The 18,499-nt window shown below is 43.8% G+C and overlaps 1 protein-coding gene across 2 annotated transcripts in view; it reads right to left on the bottom strand.

Moving 5' to 3' along the window:
• Positions 1-2: 2 nt before the first annotated feature.
• Positions 3-18,499, bottom strand: part of POLR3E (RNA polymerase III subunit E) — a 36,911-nt gene continuing 18,414 nt past the window's right edge. For both annotated transcript variants that reach the window (XM_048866072.2, XM_048866071.2), the window contains 11 exons: positions 18,013-18,057; positions 17,837-17,928; positions 16,808-16,928; positions 15,111-15,192; positions 12,976-13,035; positions 11,906-12,063; positions 11,541-11,605; positions 9,585-10,081; positions 5,098-5,178; positions 3,942-4,067; positions 3-372 (listed from right to left, as the gene is read on the bottom strand). In XM_048866072.2, the coding sequence (XP_048722029.1) occupies positions 316-372; positions 3,942-4,067; positions 5,098-5,178; positions 9,585-10,081; positions 11,541-11,605; positions 11,906-12,063; positions 12,976-13,035; positions 15,111-15,192; positions 16,808-16,928; positions 17,837-17,928; positions 18,013-18,057 (1,384 nt within the window). In that variant the 3' untranslated portion in view covers positions 3-315. The remainder of the gene's footprint in view (positions 373-3,941; positions 4,068-5,097; positions 5,179-9,584; positions 10,082-11,540; positions 11,606-11,905; positions 12,064-12,975; positions 13,036-15,110; positions 15,193-16,807; positions 16,929-17,836; positions 17,929-18,012; positions 18,058-18,499) is intronic.

Raw genomic sequence — 18,499 nt, forward strand, 5'->3', positions numbered from 1 at the left:
TGTCTGTGTCAGTATATGTTTTTATTTTATTAGAATGAAATAATGAGAAGCAAAATACATTAGGAATCCCAAATTCATCAAATTGCAGATAGGGTCCCACATTTTTCTTCCTCGATGCTCTTTGTGTTTAGGCGGCCATGCAAACAAGTGCGTGAATGTTGACATCACTAACCGTCTTTCTGCAGTGCCCATGTGGCCACAAGTAGGTCAGATTCTCCCCTTGCTCCCTGAAGCAAAGGCATTATTCTGTCTATGCCCACTGCAGTTTTCCTCCTCTGTCCTGGAGATAACGGAATGAAAAGCTCACCACTGTTGTCAAGACTGCACTGTCCCTTTAAGGTACCACATTCCAGCATGGCTTACACAGCAGTCCTGGGGAGAATGGGAAAAGCAGTTACTAATGCTGAAAAGTCTAGTGTTAGAGTATTACTGATCAGCCTTAGAGGCAGAAAGCTCCCAAATCACAACAGATTCCAAGAAGCAGACACAAAATGTAAAAATCAAAAGTGTATAGTAGCAACATTGGTGCACATACTGTACCCATTTACAGCAGGGCAGAATCTGGCCCATGAACCCTACCTTAACTATGATGGTACTAGGAATACTAGACCAATTAAAACTTTTCCCATGGCTCAGAACAGACTAGTTAAACCATGGGATGGGATCCAGCAATCCTAATAGGACTAATTCCACAAGTCAGGGTTGCAAGATTGCAACCCATTGGTTGAACGGGGCCTTTTAAATCTGTAATTTATTGTTATGATTGTCCCTAAAGACCAACCAAGAACAGGGTCCCATTGTAGTAGGTGCTATACAAACACAGAGTAGCAGACAGTCCCTACATAAGAATGGCCATACTGGCTCAGACCAATGGTCCATCTAGCTCAGTATCCGGTCTTACGACAGTGGCCGATGCCAGATACTTCAGAGGGAATGAACAAGGGATCTATCCCTTCCCATACAATCCCAACGTCTGCTAATCAGAGTCTTAGGGACACCCAGAGCATGGGGTTGCAACCCTGACCATCCTGGCTGATAGCCATTGATGAACCTATCCTCCATGAACTTTTCACACAACGCCCAGTCAACCCGTGGAACTCCTTGCCAGAAGATGTTGTGAAGGCCAAGACTATAAACAGGATTCAAAAAAGAACCAAAGTTCATGGAGGATAGATCCATCAGTGGCTATTAGCCAGGATGGACAGGGATGGTGTCCCAAGCCTCTGTTTGCCAGAAGTCAGGAATGGGCAACGGGGGATGGATTACTTGATGATTAACTGTTCTGTTCATTCCCTCTGGGGCACCTGACATTGGCCACTGTCGGAGGACAAGATACTGGGCTAGATGGACTTTGGTCTGATCCAGTATGGTTGTTGTTATGTAATTCTTTTTTGAACCCAGTTATAGTTTTGACCTTCACAACATCCCCCAGCAACAAGTTCCACAGGATTGACTGTGCCCAAAGAGCATACAATCTAAACAGACAAGACAGGCACACAGTGGGTGGTAAGGGACAGAACCACACAAGCAGAGTGAACAACGTGATGGGAACATGTTAGTTACACAATTTTTGTGTGTGTGTTTGTTGGGGGTGGTCAGCCAAACAGAAAGGAAAGAACAGCCAATCACCAAAGGCAACAGTGCAGAATCAAACCCTTTCAGAGTTAAACTGTTAAACCACTGGATTATATTTTGACCAAATTATTAACTACACACCTGACAAATATTTTCAGGATACCTGAGGCATCTACATGAACTAAGTGTTTTGTTTTTAGTGAGCATCAACGGTGTTGAATTTTCATTTTACACACACTCTACGGTAGGTAAATTCAACAAGAGCTGATGTACCCCTTATGACTGAAAACACACAGCTTTAAGGGAAAGGAGTTTTTGTTTTGTTGTAAGTTACTAGACCGGGATGGGCAAACTATGGCTTGTGGGCTGGATGCAGCCCGCAGGATTGCCACCCCAGTGGCGCTACGGGCCCCGGGCCTCTCACCGGCACCACATCCCTGCAGAAGGGGGCAGAGGGCTCCATGCCTTAGTCTTTCCTGTGAGTACCTTCCCCGAAGCTCCCATTGGCTGGGAACCACAGCCAATGGGAGCTTTGGGGGAAGTAGCCACAGGCAAGAGCAATGCACAGAGCTCTCTGCCCGCCCCCACCAGGAGCCGAAGGAACACGGTGCCAGCCGTTTCTGGGAGCGGCGCGGGGCCGGGAACCTGCCCTAGCCCCAGTGCATGCAGCTGCCACCCCGGGTAAGCGGCACCGGGCCAGAGCCTGAACCCCTCCCGCACCCCACACCCCAACTCCCTGCTGCACCCTGACCCCAACTCCCTGTCGTGAGCCCCCTGCCATAGCCCTCACCCCTCCCTGGACCCCAATCCCCTGCCGCAGCCTGCACCCCAACCCCCTGCCCTGAGCCCTTGCTGCACCTTGCACACCAACCCCCTTCCCTGAGCCCCCTCATACAACCCGCACCCCTCCTCTGCCCCAACCCCTTGCCCTGAGCCCCTTCCTGCACACCACACCCCAACCCCCTTCCCCGCATGCCATTTCACCACCCAGATGTGGCCCTCAGACCAAAAATTTTGCCCACCCCTGTACTAGACCTTTCAGACCACAGAAGCCTAGTACACTGCAATTACTCAATGTTAAAGAAAGGAAACTAGCAAGCTGAAAAGAGGGGTTGACATATCTGCAGACCAAGATTTTAATCATACGTTCCAGACTTATTCCTGATTCTTTCATGCACTGCTCTGACTCACTTGTATTCAGGGGAAAATGAAGACAGACACCACCCCGCACCAGTTCTGGGCATGTGATACAGATGCACAAGCTGCGTGGCTTAAAGTGCATTTACTTCCTACACAGATACACTCCTTAAAGAGCTGCATCATGAAAATGTGCACATATGTTGTTTGGGCACACCTATCTTCTTAAAAATCTGCCTGCACCAGCAGTGTGTGTTAAACTGAACAGGCTCAACATGCTTTAGGTTTATCTTGAATATTAAGACCAGATTCTTCTAATCAAGACCAGAGACACTGAATAAAGCCAAACTGCATATTATCAAAGCAACAGAACCCTAATCTTTCCAATGCACAATTAAATCTACAATACAGGTCTGGATTCTGCAAAGCATTTAAACACATAATTTACTGAAATTAGGGCCAGAGTGACCCAATTCCTAGCAATAATTATTTAAAAGTTATAGGAGTTGGTGGATTTCTATTTAGCAACACCATACCACTTTAATACATGTTAATCAACGCCTGTATTGCCCTCCAGACATTCCCTGTATGTCTCGCAACACCTTACAAACAATGGGTGGCTCTTCCAAAGGCAGAGCATACATGAGGGTTAAACTGGTAAACATTCTTTCATAAAATATTTTAACTGATAAAGGGTTTTGTTGTTGTTGCTGATTGCTGCTTAGGTAACTGTAAGCTCTCCTTGAGAGTAAGAGGATGTATTTTTAATTTGATGTGTGAGGACTGTTCTTACCAACTTCCGTTAATGTTAATGGAAATCCCATGTCTAAGCTCACAACAGGTCATGCTGAAAATTTTCCCCTTAACGTTTAACACAATACCATTTAATAATAATCATGAAAGTACATTTATTACACTTTGTATTAATTGTTAGCCCACATCAGAAAAAGATTTGTTGGGATAACATCATATGATGATGGATTCAAAAGTCAGTGCCCTTTGGTAAAAAGGAAGACTGTAACAAGTATATTTTATATCAAACAGATTGAAAATAAGGCCCTATCCACTTGAAAACAGAAACCACACTAGCAATACCATCATTTTGTGTAACTCCAGACAGAATATGGTCCTTTCTGTGAAGCCAATATATTAAAAGCTCTGGTACTGACTGTATCAAAACCACCGTTAAACAGGAGCTTTGTACATGATTTTTAAACCTGATGAATTACCTTTATCACTCTATCCACATCCTGTTTATTTAGATCCTCTCCACATTCTTGGCTCAACTGATGCTGGATGATGTTCCTGCGCACTCGATAATTTTTGGTAAAGATTTTAAGCAAAACCTGCCGATGCTTTAAAACAAAAGTTTATTTTAACACACAAGAGAAAAATTATCTGCATTATATTTCCAAACATGAAACGAGAAAACCACGGTCGGCTCCAAACAAGCTTTGAGGTACATCATTTGGCACAACACGTTCGCTGAACTGTGTTAAAGAAATCTTCCTTAGTAAATCCCTCTCCAAACAGTCCCATACTAGCATGCTAGAACCATAGCAAGTATAAGAATGATACTTAGCATGTACAGTGTATTTCTGTATTCAAATCATTGTATAAACGTTTGCTAATTAAGTCCTGCAACACCCTTCTGAGGAAGGTATTATCCCCCTTATACAGAGAGAAACTGAGGCAGAGACAGTTTAATTAATGGAGCTAGAATTTGAGCTAAGCTTAGAACTCAGGAGTTCCTGGCCTTCTGCTCACTCCACTGGACTAGATTCTCTATAACGAACATCTAGAGCATGCTGCTGTGGGTCTTTCCTGTGAAAATTGTTTTATATTGTGAGCATGGACTTTCTGCTTCCTTATGTCCCATTACGCTCAATTTACAGTAGTAACAATTAAAAAGTCAGTGGATGCCCACAAGTGCCACAGTTACTTCCCATTCTAGCTATAAGGAAATTCAGACCTCTCAGGTACCGCCATAGGGTAACTATTGGATAATGCTGACTTTTTAAACAGCAAGGAACAGTTTAATATGCTCTAAGGCCTGGTTTGAATGGAGCAGCAAACTGGTGCTACTCACGTCTACAAAGCTATTTACACTAGTGTTTAATGAGCAGCGTATGTTATTGCTTCTGTCCGCTCTCCCATACCCCAGTGAAGCAATCATCACTACTGTGGACTGAGCACTGCCTCCCAGCTTGGAGTAGCTTGGCACTGGAAACCAGACTCCAAGGGGGGGGAAGAGGGGGGTCATGGGAGAGGGGGAGACAGCCCGTTGTATCACTTTTAAAAGCAAGAATGCAAATAATACCAAGCTCCCAGCAACCAGTAATCTGGGAATGACTTGGCTAGATTTACAGCCATGTTTGCCTTTACCTGGTCGTAAATGTCACCAGCTTCCCAAAGTGCATAAACCTTTAATTCATCCGGTGAAACAGCATGAATCTGTGGGGGAAACTAAGAACAGTTTGCACCAGTCAGGGTGGTTGCTTTAATTTTAGTTACAGGCTGTTAAAACACATCATCTTCAATGAGTGAATGTTGGAAGCTCCAGGAACACTTCAGCAGCCTTATATTGCCCCAATTAAGCCAAAGCCATGTTTGATCAGCACCTTTATTCACTATTAGTGAAATTCACTCATGCACTAAGGGTCCACCCACAGTGCCTATGAACTGCTTAAACTTTGTTTTGAGGGTGTAAGTGGGCATTAACTAGCACACAGGGCTTGTGCAGGCTCTCTGCCACTGAGGCATGGGCAGTGGGGGGATTTCACCCTTTGGATGCAACTGCTAAACACAGAGAGCAATGCCTGTGCCTGAATGTTAAAGGATATTTCACGGCATCAAAACATTTAGTTCTCTCTGTAAGCAGCGACTGACACACACATTTGCTTCTATGCTAAAAGTTGCTCTGAGCTGTTCTCTGCTATTGCACGAAGTAGGATTTCACTCTTTCTAGAAGTTTTTACATGGACTATGGCAGTTTTTAGGGTGCCTAGGTGCTACAGTTATACACATATATAAATAAATAGATAGAGAGATACAGTAGAAAGTTTAGATTAGACAGATATTCAATTGTCACTCCTGGAGCCACCAAAAGCATGGGAAAACTGTACCCAACACAGGGTGAGGGAAAAATATGGCATTGCTGAAACACCCATCATTTCTGTCTTGTGGGCAGGCTACACAATCCCACAAGAATGAACAGTAAACTGCTTGTGAAGCCAGCAGACTCAGAAAATGAAACACGTTTAATTTCAAGCACCCACGCAGGGAAACAAGCCTTTGGTTTTTCTCAGCTGCCATGCCCTCATGCCGCTCTCCACCTCACAAGCGATGCAGCAGCCCCCACCTCACCACTCACACACCATACAAATGCTTACATGGAAAAATAAAAAACCTCTCTCTTAGCCCCAACATCTTCCCTCAGAGCATGCTCTGACTCTTGACATAGTTCCTCCTTCAGGTCACTAATAATTCATTCCTTGCCAATGACAACCTAATTTTCAAAATCAACCATCAGAGGCGAACAAACCCATTCAGATTCCCTACCCTATGGCACAGGGATGATCATTTGTTCCATTCCATTTCTTGTCACACTTAATGGTTAGCCGGTACAAAACATACCTTTCCTCCCATCCCTCACAGGCTTAGATGAAAGCCCTGGATGACTGTGCCAGAAATCCTAGTCTTTACATTCACACTTAATTTATACTCTTACTGTAAAGAGGAAAGTTGTTGTTTGGTAGGAGGTACCTGGTGAGATTAACAGCTCAGAATCCTGCATTGCTCCAATATCGTGAGACACATCATGTACATTTTAACAAACTTTAGAATCTCTTGACACTTCAGACTTTTCTCTCCTCAAAGGAATGCTGGCTAATAAAGGCTGGCCTCCTATGGTATGCATATCCCACAGATAAAAGCAGACATCAGATTCTCACAGGAAAATGAATTATGATCAAGGCCTGAGAGAGGGACAATGCGTGGAGCAAGAAGTGTTTATTCCAACACTGTGTTACATATCACTTGCTCTCCTTTGTCTGACAGAGCTCTGAAACAGACCTGTACTGCAAGATGCTCTTTCCCTGACCCAATCACACTACCACGCCTGCATTTATCTTGGCCACTCAGGAACTCTGGTTCTAAGCCAATGTGGTTTTACCAAGCCTCAGCAGCCGGAATGCCTCCAAGGAAACAGATGACTGGGAGCTAAAAATAAATAAATAAACTTCTCATCTTCCCCCTTCATGAAGCGTCTGCAAGACACTATTACCAAGATCATCTCACTCTCCTGCTAATCCCAGTACATCGACCCGCCTCAGGATTTGGGCAGAGGCCAGCAGTCCTTCCTACAGGGCTTCCATCAAGACACAAGGAAGGTGGAGTGGCCCTCCAGTGCCCTTCAAAGACCTAGGAAAGGGATCCTAGTGAGAGAAGGCAGCAACCCTAAGAGGGGGAAGGGTGCCACTACTCAAAGAGGTTAATGGATTTTCCTTGTGTGCAAACATCCTCCCCATGGCACTGTGGAACTTCAAACAGAGGCTCACTCCAAGTGTGAGTGCTGAATGTGACTATGCAGCAAAACTATTTGTTCAAGGCTTCCTTTCCCTTGCCCTAGCCTGTCCTGGACTGTCAGATTGCCTGGAATCTTAGGTTAAAGGAAACAGCCAATTGCATTCAAGTGTAGGTCTACCCAAGACTCGCTCTCTGGATCCCACCACTGTGCTAATGACGGAGCATTTCTTTTGGCTTGAAGATATTACAATGGTACCAAGTATGAGCAAGCAAAGTACCTCCGCAATAGGTGCCTAACGGCTTCGATTGCAGCAAGCAGCGTCTCAGTGGATTCTAGTACAAAGACACAGCAACCATTAGACTAACTTGCACTCTAAGCGCATCGGGTCAGAGTCAGTAAATCCTTCATTTCTATGGGAGAGAACTGGTAAAGGCTTTAACCAAGTTTTCAGCAATGCATTTTCTGTGATGTGGCAGTTTGACTGCACCCCTCCTGGAGGGCATTGTTTTCATTACCTCAGTTCATTAGTTTTTAATCACTGGAGCAACTTCATTACAGAAAATTAACATGTAATTATTGCATCAAGTGATAAAATGAAAGGTCCTTGCACTGCTAAGAAGGTCTTGGGTTCCAACGGATCCACCAAGGGACGCAGCCCATGCCCAAGAAAGCCCTATGTCCACATGGAGTGTTTGGTGAGTGTAAACACACCACAACTAATCTCAACCCCCTCTGCGAGAGGCAGGGGAAGGGGCTCCTGGTGGAAAGGATTTATGCTGGTGATTGCAGCAGTGCAGGGTCCCTTTATCTAAACAGTGGGATTTGTAACAAGGCTCATGATAAGCCGTGTGCTTCTAGGAATGACCAATGCACTTGCAGCCAACATTAGACAACAGATGCCACGCTCTGGTGGGCTGGATGGGCCTAAAAGCCTCCACACTGTCCCTTCAGTAGGGAATGTCCGGATTTAAGTCAGGTTCTATATTTAAAGCTTCTGTTACATGTTCCACAGGAGAGAGGCAATTCCCTCTTGCTGTCCAGCTTCCTCGGGAGTTGTTTTTTAAAAAACAGTATGTTCACCTCCTTCCCCATGAAGTTTAAGTAATAATATAATGAAGTAATTTACAAAGTTTCAAAACCAACCCAACCTGAAGAAATGACCGCACCAGCAATGGCCTCAGCTAATTAACATTCGCAGTATGTGCAGCCACATCACATGAAAGAAAGCGAGACCCTGAAACAGCCACAGGACGAGGCTCCAGGTGGAAAACCAGCCAGGATGAGCAGGGATTTAGAAGTCACCGGGCAGAAGGGAGAAGAAATCATTTAATTGGGGACTTTCTCTAGAAGCATTTCAAGTCCATTACTTACCTCCCAGCTGCCACACTGTATACCTACCATGCATGCATGGCCACCATACTATAGTATTCCTACCTCCCCGCAACAGGCCTTGTTCCTTAGCTGAGTCTTAATTCCCATGCTCTAGTACTACTTCTGAATTATTTCCTGCTCCCCTCACTCAGTCCTCCTCCTGACCTTTGTCCTGCCTCCTCCTTCAAGCAGCTGTCCCTTCTCTTTTTCTCTCCCCCAAAAGGCAGTGGACTGCAAGTTCTCTCCCTAGCTGCAAACTGACCAGGACTGCTACCTGGCTTGTAAACTGGTTTCACCCTTAGACTCTCTCTGCATTCACTACAATGGTAGCTCTCTTCCCTCCACTAATTGAGCTATTTTCACACAGTGCTGCAGGAAGTCCTAACTCTCAAACATACAAACATTTCCCTGTCTTTATAGCAGCCACAGAAACGCCTACAAGAAAAGGAAATTTAACAGCCATTGACCAAAGGAACGTGGCACAGGCACAGCATGTGACTCCTGCTATATTTTTCCCAGCCACTTGTTGTATTGCCAGGTGTGTCCTGCGCCCCTGAGATAACAGATACCATTGTTCCTTCCACAGCAGCCCTGAGAACAGGGAGCTTGTACAGCCCTGGCTACAGCAAATGGACCTGGGATTTGGATCACTTCAGACTGCTTCGTGGAATCGTGAGGATAACAACTAGTGAAGCACTGGGGTCCAGTCCATAGGAAGCTGTACCTGTGAGTTTCTTTATGCGGACCAGGAGAGCACTGTAGGGGGCCAGCACTCAAGCAAGGATTATGGGAAGCAGGAAGTCAGCCAGCCAAAGCCCCATCTTCAATGGGCCAAGAGGCAGCTGCTCAGAGGGATATCTGTCCCAGCCACACAGTGTGGATGCACTGTGTAGGTCACAGTATGTTTAAAAGCACCCCAGCCACTCAGCACGTGTGCCCTTCCCGACGTGTACAATATAAAGAGGATACTTACAGGCACCAAAATCTGTTTGCAGCCAGTGTCCAATACCATGTCTTGTAACATTTTATCTGAAATGCCACTAAACAATGTGTGTCCCGGGGGCAGACTGGCTAAGTGAAGATTAAATAACCGTTTAAGCTCACTCAGAGTGAGAACAAACTGTTTCTTAAACGTCTTCATCACAAACGCTTTCAGTTCCTGTGCAACTCGATCCATGCACCCGCCTGGCAAGTGGCCGTTTAACGAGTCCATGGAGTTTTCCTCTGAATGGATCCCATTGACCATGCCATTGTTCATACTCTCATAGGTGGACGCGTCCATAGGCTCCTCGTCGCTCAAAGGCTCCTCTTTAATGCAGACATTGGAAATATCCATCTTGGATGGAGAGTCATTGGCTTTGCTCTCTGCCTTTTTCTTTTGTAACTCTTTCTCCAGCAGCCCATAGTTCTGTTTGACTTTTGCTTTAGCTATATTGACCCTTTGTTCCCCAGAAACCAGAAGTGGGTGAGCTAGTAAGATATAAGAGTAAAACACTGTTAGAGAATCTTGGACATTAATTCTACAGTATATTTATTAAACAGACCTTAGTGAATTAACGGCACTGAACAAAGTTTACTCCAGAGATCCAAGACCCCAAAGTGATTTCAGACTAGATTTTGTTTTTAAAATAATTGAACAAGCAGAGAAAAATTTCAATAACTGCTAGCAAGATACTTAGGGCTTGACTTTTCAGAAGTATCAAGCCCACGGCCACGGGAAAACATGCTTGTGTGAGTCTTAGAGCCCTGTGTGAATCAGGAATTGCACATACAACTGCACACACATTTCTGCTTGCACCCCTAGACTCCCGACATCTTTGTAAGAGAAGATTTTTCAAGAGAGGCTGGATGCCCATAGAATTGCTGCAAGGAGAAAACCAGCTGCAGCAATTGCTATAGCTACTACACAGGATGTTGCATGCTTGCAAATGGGAGAATGGATGGGAAAGTGATTTGAGTGACCGCTGATCAGAGGGAAGGTGGTGAATCCAGCAGACCTTCTCTATTAGGATATGGTCCATAGCACGAAAGAGATCGAGAACCCCTTTTCTGTAGTAACTACAGAGTCTGGAAATGGGGAGTCCTCTCCCTCCCTAATCCCGGCCACCTTTGTACATCCATTCTCAGCAAATGGGGGTGTGACAGAGGAATTGCAAGTTTCAGTACCAAGGGAGTAAGATAAAGTACACTATGTTTTATAGTAAACTGCATGCACGTACTCAGCACATACTTATCTTCTATGCCATTAGGCCTACTAATTCTTTTCCAAATAACCCAACACCTAATCCTTCTCAGCAGATAAGATAGAGGGTATTGAAATGTATTCATGTGTCCATTTGTCAGTTCTGCTTGCAGTCTCCATGGACTCCAATGTCTGGTAAATAACCAAGTACTTAGCTCAAACTCCCTGGAATCTCAAGTTTTCATAACCTCTTATGATTACAGAACAGCTGCTTTAAACTTTCACTGGCTGCAATGGTGGAGAATCACCTTGAAAAGAGAAGGCCTTGTACCTCCTTAGACCCCCTGTTAAACTAATTCTTCACTAATAGCTTAACCATCACCCATGGCAGAACAGAGTAGGGGAGCTGCTAATTTCCACGGGTTTATAAACTATGGGGCTATCACAATGGTGAGAATAACTCTGACAACTGCGCTGCCCTTAATGAGGAAGTAGAGTCTATTACACACATGAATTCTCTGCGCTGGGGAATCCTCAGTTGTGCCTATATGGCAGTTTTAAGGTTGCCTTGTCCCACCCTGGTGGTTTAAGCTCACCTTAATGTAGCCCAGAATCTGCCCCAAACAATCAAAAGGGAAACTGCAGACTCATCCCCCCTCCCCCCCAAAAAAGAAGTGACGCACAGAAATTACACTAGAAACACAAACAGGAGAGTATATTTCATAATGATCTTAACCATTAGTATACCTGATTGTCCATCTTGTTTCTTTGGTGTCAAATGTTCCTTTAATAGATTATAGACCTTTTCTAATCTGAAATTCAAGAGAAAATACACAAGGAGTATTTTTTTTTAGTTTGGCATTCCTACACCCGAACACAGACATTTCGGCTTTAGCTCCTTTGGCATTTTTGAAAGGCTAAAGCATTTGGAGATGGTCAATGGCCCAGTGAAATTGGGAACCATGGAACAGTCCCATCATATAACTGCCCTTTAAAAGGGACATATAGAGGAAGTGCAGATCAAAATACTACCATGCTACAATCTATAGTCATGGGACAGTTGGTACTTGTACGTCTTTAATTTATCCCCCAGAAGAAAGCAAATCATTTACTTGGCCTGAATGCCCATCCACAGCATATTCTGCCTCTGAACCACATCTGGATGCTTTTTAACAAAGTCTTCATCATAAGGGAGCAAGAATTCCCAGCCTTTGTTTATTCTTGCAATAGACATGTGCTCTAAGAAGTCCTTCACATCTTCCGGGCAAAGCTGAAAGAAAGAAAGAAGTGTAACAGGTCAGGGAAACCACACCTGCAGCCATACAAACCTGGGCTGTGATATCACCAAATAAGAAGAGTTGGGCTGGATTAAGGTTTGGGTAGGAGACTGCCAAGAAAAGCAGTCTCCTGGCAATTCAACAGGAGATGGTCTTCCCTCTGAGTCAGTACCAGGAGGGACCATATTTCAGAAGGGACCTAAAGCTAAGAAGTAGTTAAATAGTCTGCAGCACTTTTTGCAAAACTAGGGGAGTTATCCCCAATATCCTGAACAAACTGCACTGTGGATAATTATATTCCACATATCTAAGCGTTCTCTGAAGTTTAGACTTCTTGGTTGCTGTTAAAAGCCCAGAGGCGGCTGCATTTCAGCTATAGGTGAAGCAACCCTCTAGGTACACATCCATCTCCACCGCTGGCAAAGTGCATTAGAAAATTTCAGAATGCAAGATTATTAAATCCCTACATAAAATTAACTCATTCTGTCATTTTATTTTGTGTGATTTTTTTTTAAATCCTTACAGTGCTTTTTCACTTTTAATCCCATTTACTTTACAGATACTAACGTGCTTGAGCAGATGATTCAGCGATCAGGTGCCTGAGTTGCTCTTAAGCAATTAAGAGCTACCCTCCCCTGAGGAGGATGAATGTTTTGATTCGTCATGCATTTGCGGTCTCCACTATGCAGTACACATCTGAAGCAACACTGTCCTAGGTTAGCAATAATGGGAATTAGCAGTGAAATGTGTCAGGTAATGTCCTAAAGTCAGCAGTAAAATGGGTCACCACTGTGTGCGGTGCTAGGAGGAAAGGCAAGCATCAGTGTGAATTAGCCACAAATGCAGCTATTGACAATTCCCACTGCTTATCATATGCCCCTGGTTTAGAAAAAATTGTTACTCACTTTTGTGACTGTGGCCACTTCCTTTCGCACGACCCAGCGATCCTGTGTAAACTTCCACATCTGGGGGAAATAAAGAGGGGGGGCAGGGAGACATATTTTAGGAAGCTGCATTACTAAAGAACAGATGCACTGTTGTGACAACGGCATAACCAGAAACCAGGAACCTTTCAAGAATGCAGGGGTGGGCAATTCTCAGCCAGGCAAGTGGGTCAACTGGGGCAAATACAGACCTGGCATGGTCTATTCCTGTAGACATTTTCCTTGAATGATAAGAAAGGACACAAAAACAAAAGTTCTAGCGAAATCCAAGATTTGCCTTGGTGAAGCTGTGGCGGAAATTGCACTTAGATCCTCTGAAATTTACATCAAACATGGTTTAAAAAAAAACAAACAAACAAACATGACAAAAACCTAACGAATATTGAGGAAGCTCATTGTTATTCTGTGACTTTACAAGCATCATCAGGGGTAGCACTCGGAATGTTCTGCTCCAAAACCATGTGTTTTGCCACTTGCCCAAGAGGAAATCTCCATGAGCTGTCACTAACAGTGAAGTTTATATCCTTTTTATATGTCAACCAGTGCAGGACTCCCATCCTCTCTCTTAGTCCTTTCTACAGCACCCATCACCGTAAAAGGAAGTATGGTGAGCATGCCTGCACCAGTACATTACAATCACTTAGATTCCTACCCACTGCCCCCACTCCACACACACACACACACACACACACACAAGCTTGGGCCAGTTCAGTTTATGGAGGTTTTAATACATTTTGGAGGGTTGGGGGCAGGAATTTAAACCCTCGTTGCTACCAATTCCTCCCTCCCCACTCTCTGCCCTGTCACAGCCTAGGGCGTAAAAAATCAAGAGCAACTGGGCTGTTTCTGTATGTCCTTTCACCTTCTTCAGCTTCTCTCCCCCTACATACTAATCGACACAGCTGCCCCAATGCACTAGCACACACGTCTTTAAAACCACAAGCTATCACTGACTCCAGTAAAGGAGACAATTGAGAACATACCCTTCTTGCAACTATTCATCGGTCCAAAACTGCCAGCTTTCCCACAGGCCACTCTCTATTCAACCAGACTGCTGAACATGCCACCTCCTCTGGGCCTAGCATTATTGCTGCTCCACTACTCAGCTAAGTGCAGTAGTGGTTTTGGTCCCCAGAATCCCCAAAACTTCAAATGCAATACTCTCGGGCACTGCCTCTTTCCCATGCCTCCGGGAATAAGAGTTACCCCTGAATCTGGGTCTCCTATATGGCAGCACATTGAGCAGCTTTCAAGATGTGTCAGAAAGTCAATTTTAATTACCGTCAGTTTGGGCTCACACAGAGACTAATCTTACAGCAGCTGACCGCCCAGGAGAGAAACTAAGCAGAGTGCAAACATCAGAGTGATCAGCTCTAATAGGAAAATGACAGGGTCACACACATGCTTGTATCTGTCCATTAGAGATGGAAGCCACAGAGCATGGCAAATGTTGAAGTTATTTTGGGATTAGTTCTCCTTAGATTGTTTGTAAAGACAAACGCGGTCTCTAGTGTCTGTTCCCTGCTGGGGTTTATAGATAGAGTGTGTGTGTGTGTCCTGTACTCATAATTTATATTTGCACTTATTGTTCATGAAAGGTGCTAGATCAGCAGCTCTGGGAGCGAAGCCCTTTTACTGAACAACAGGGCACGCATAGCAAGTACAGTGCGTCCCTAGCATCTCCCTGCAAAGGTCCTTCAGTTCTGCCCTAGAGGGACCACCTCTGAGGGTGATAGGCTGTTCAGCCTCCATCAGCCTCTCTGCAGAGCCTGCCATTAAGTGGGTTAGCATGATGGCGGCTTTGTGTCATATTTTAAAATGTGATAACTGTTATTAGGTAGATGATCTGACACCTAGATCTGACTGACACCCGTCAATCAATCACATGACTAGCAAGTGACAATCAATATATTTCCATGTTGATTCTCTTAACTCCTTCAACAAAATCTTCAGGAGTAATTTAGAGATTATTTCTTTGGAACAAACCTCAGATCACAGAAGAACAGTACAGATTAGCAATGATGTGGTCAGTTATGCCAACTTCATCTTATTTGGGTTTTGGCACTGGAAAACAAACAGAGCGTATCTATACTTACAACAAAGTCTCTTCCCCTGCAAAGCACTTCTGCAGGGACTCCACTGTGTGGGCTAGAGGTATCTTTTGGATAGAGGACATCGCTGTTAATTAAAAGAGGAAATAATTAATTAATTATGATGCATTGCAACTAAATATTATCAGTGAGGATTTTTAACAGAGTGTATATGCCCTGTATACGCGTCCATTCATTGGTCAAAAGACACCTTTCATCCAGCCAAGTTTGCAGGCTTTACACAAATTCCAATGAAGTTAAAGCCCCGTCTGCATCAAGAGAATTCACACTGGAGTGGCTACATCAGCGCAGTTCACACTAGTGCAAAGAGGGGCTTAGACCAGTGAAGTTTTTTCTGGTAACAAACAGAAATAAGATGCACAGATGTAAACTGTATGCTGGTACAGCACATCTACGTTAGGGGTCTGCCCCAGCTTAGCTACATCAGTGTGAATTTCCTTAATGCACACATGTACAAAAGTGTGTCATCACATGCTTTGGGCTACATGGCTTCCCCACACAACCCCAAAGGTAACATGAGCCAAAACATTTATAAACCGGACTTAGTTTATTTTTATTCTAATTTAATACTCAAGTATTTTAAGTAAGAGATGCTATAAATTCCATCAGCTGGGGCACTTAACACGCCATCCCATTCAGACTGGGGGACTAATTAAATTACATCCACCATCATAAATGCTCTCCATAGCCCCAAGGTCACTCCTGATCATGGGTTTCACGCCACACAGCTGATCAGGGCAAAAGCTGTTTTTCCACCCTCACAATAAAAGGCTCTATTAGGCTAATCTTACACTTCCAACACTTTTTTTCTGTTGGAAGATGAAGGTATTGTAACAACCACGGACACACATAAAACAGTACTAGCAACTGCTACAACATAAACACCCTCGTGCCATCATTCTGGGAGCTTGTATACAGCATTATCCGGCTCACAGCATTCCTTTCTGGAGTGATTTAAGATAGAGTGCATCTGTGTCACTTTACAGGCTAATCTGCAGCAGCTGCAGCCCCAGGTCGTGGGTGGCCAAAGCGTGGTCCACAGGCTAATGGGTGCCAATGAACATGAACGTGACTAGTGTTCACCCTCATCTTTATTACAGATGTGGCCTAAAGATGAGGGTGCAATTCCCAGCACGTAATATCCCATGTCGATGAAAAGGATATGGCATTTGAGACCTGCAGTGTTGCTGGGATGCCCTACTGTATTAAAGATTAAGGTGACTACAATAGGATCCATTTTATGAACATGAGGTGCACCCAGCAACCTACTCTCAACTTATCAAATGGATAAACCCTTCCAGAGACCAGCTCTCAGTGACAACAGCAATAAACCAGTAATGACTCCTATACTGAGGGAATAAAGATTTTTCTTCCCAAAAACTGACGTGGCTCAATACACAAACAAAACAGATCTTATCACACAGTTCGATACAATTTTAGATAGCTCAGCCTCTGCCCTGTGATCATTTAACATCAGCTCTTTGTCTTCTGCATAACAGACTACTGTAACAAGAATTGTATTTAATCAAGTATTTAAGTAACTTGGGTTTTTGAGCTCAGACACTGGTGCTTTCAGCTACATTACAGCAGCAAAATGTTAGTAAAGGATACAAAGTCATTGTTCTGATCTACTCCTAACAGGAACGTTAACATTTGACGACAACAAAGAACAGAAGGCGTACCTTTTTACCACCCAGTTTCCCTGGACCAGCATCGCCACCTGCTGTATACAGCGTAAAACTGCAGTAGAATCGATCCCAGAACCCAATAAACTCATGAGGTTTGCAAAAGGCATTACTTTCACTAAAGGAAAAGATGAAACACAGTTGTTTTAAAGATGCTTTCAATGTTTTATTTAGATTCATAGAAGGACTTCTGTTTTTTAAAAAAATGGATACACAGATTTTATTTTTTAATATAAAAGACTCCCATCTGTTTACACTGAAATCAGCAATCAAAAATATTTCACAGCTCTCGAAAAATAAAAAGCACTTTGAAGAAGCACTCCATTTCAGTCAGTCTGTATATTCACTGAAAACATGTCAGGGAATGTTGTATGTAAGTTAATTGGCTTAACTGATCCCAAATTAATACACTGATAAAAGAAACCATCTATACCATTCTATTTTTTGCAATAGATTGAGTCATCTGACAAGACAGTAAGACCCAGAGACAAAAACTTTAGCACTTGCTATTGTCACATCATTAGCAATTCCAGAAAGATGGGCTAAAGCTGTCTCAGGCTACATGCAGAAGGCACATATTACTGAAAACCTTTCCGAGAAAGGACAAAGCCAAAATGGCAGGTTGCTGCATTAAACTCTGAGCTAAAATTCATGCTTAGTCTCCACTACCCAGCAGTGGATCAACAGAGACAGGTGTGTCCTGGAAGGAACAGCAGTGGTCTTAGAGTGGAAGTTATTCCAAGGAGTACTCCTTTGGCTGCACATGCCCAGATCGCAGGTGTCAGCTCTCCAAGCAGCCATGTGTCTATCTTCCCTTCTAGATCAATGGGCGTACTCAATCAGCAGTGGAAGAGATGCTATTCAGAGCCTGAGACTTAGCCCTAGAAACAAAGGGCCATAGAGACTCTCAGCCCTGTAGGACGACAGCATAGACACTGCCAGGAAAGGCTACTTATTTTAGGGAAAAGGAGGTCTGAGGTCATGAAAGGACATGAGGAAGTGAAATGTTTTAAAAATATCACATACCATTCTTCATCAGGATCTTAATCTGATCAGCAAGGGGTAAAGTTCTCAGCTGTGCCATAGAAAGCACATTGCTTGGAGCCACAGGTTTGTCTCTGTAAATAAACAAGCAGAACTGTAGCCAATGAACTACAACATCCAGCCAACGTGAGGTTAGGACATTCCATGCAAACACTTACTTCTCTTCTTCTACATTCGGAGGCATCAGCATCATTAAGTATTCACTAATGGAAAAGAAAATGTATCAGCCTTAAAATACTTGCATTAGGATTTTCTAGGCTGAAGTACAATGATCTCCTGCTTAGTGCAATCTTATTTATGTGAAATCTACAAAGTAAATATTAGCTTCCAAGGTCATTTTTCCTTTCCAAAGAAATTCAGTGCTGGAGAAATGTATGAAGACTGTAGTTATATCCACTGAGAACATTTGCTTACAACTGCTTTCTACGATTTTTAGCATGTTGGAAGAAATCAAAATCACTGAATTCATGCTGTTACCAGTAACAACTGATAAAGATTTTTAGATCACATTCCTTAAATTTAGTTAAGGTGAGGAAGGATGGTGCAGTCATCGGTGCACTAGACTGGGACTATGGAGACCAGGATTCCATTCCCTGCTCTGCCACACATTTACTGACCTTGGGCAAGTCACTTACCCTCTCAGAG

This window comes from Caretta caretta, chromosome 10 (assembly GCF_965140235.1).
Source record: "Caretta caretta isolate rCarCar2 chromosome 10, rCarCar1.hap1, whole genome shotgun sequence".
Classification (NCBI taxonomy): Eukaryota; Metazoa; Chordata; order Testudines; family Cheloniidae; genus Caretta; species Caretta caretta.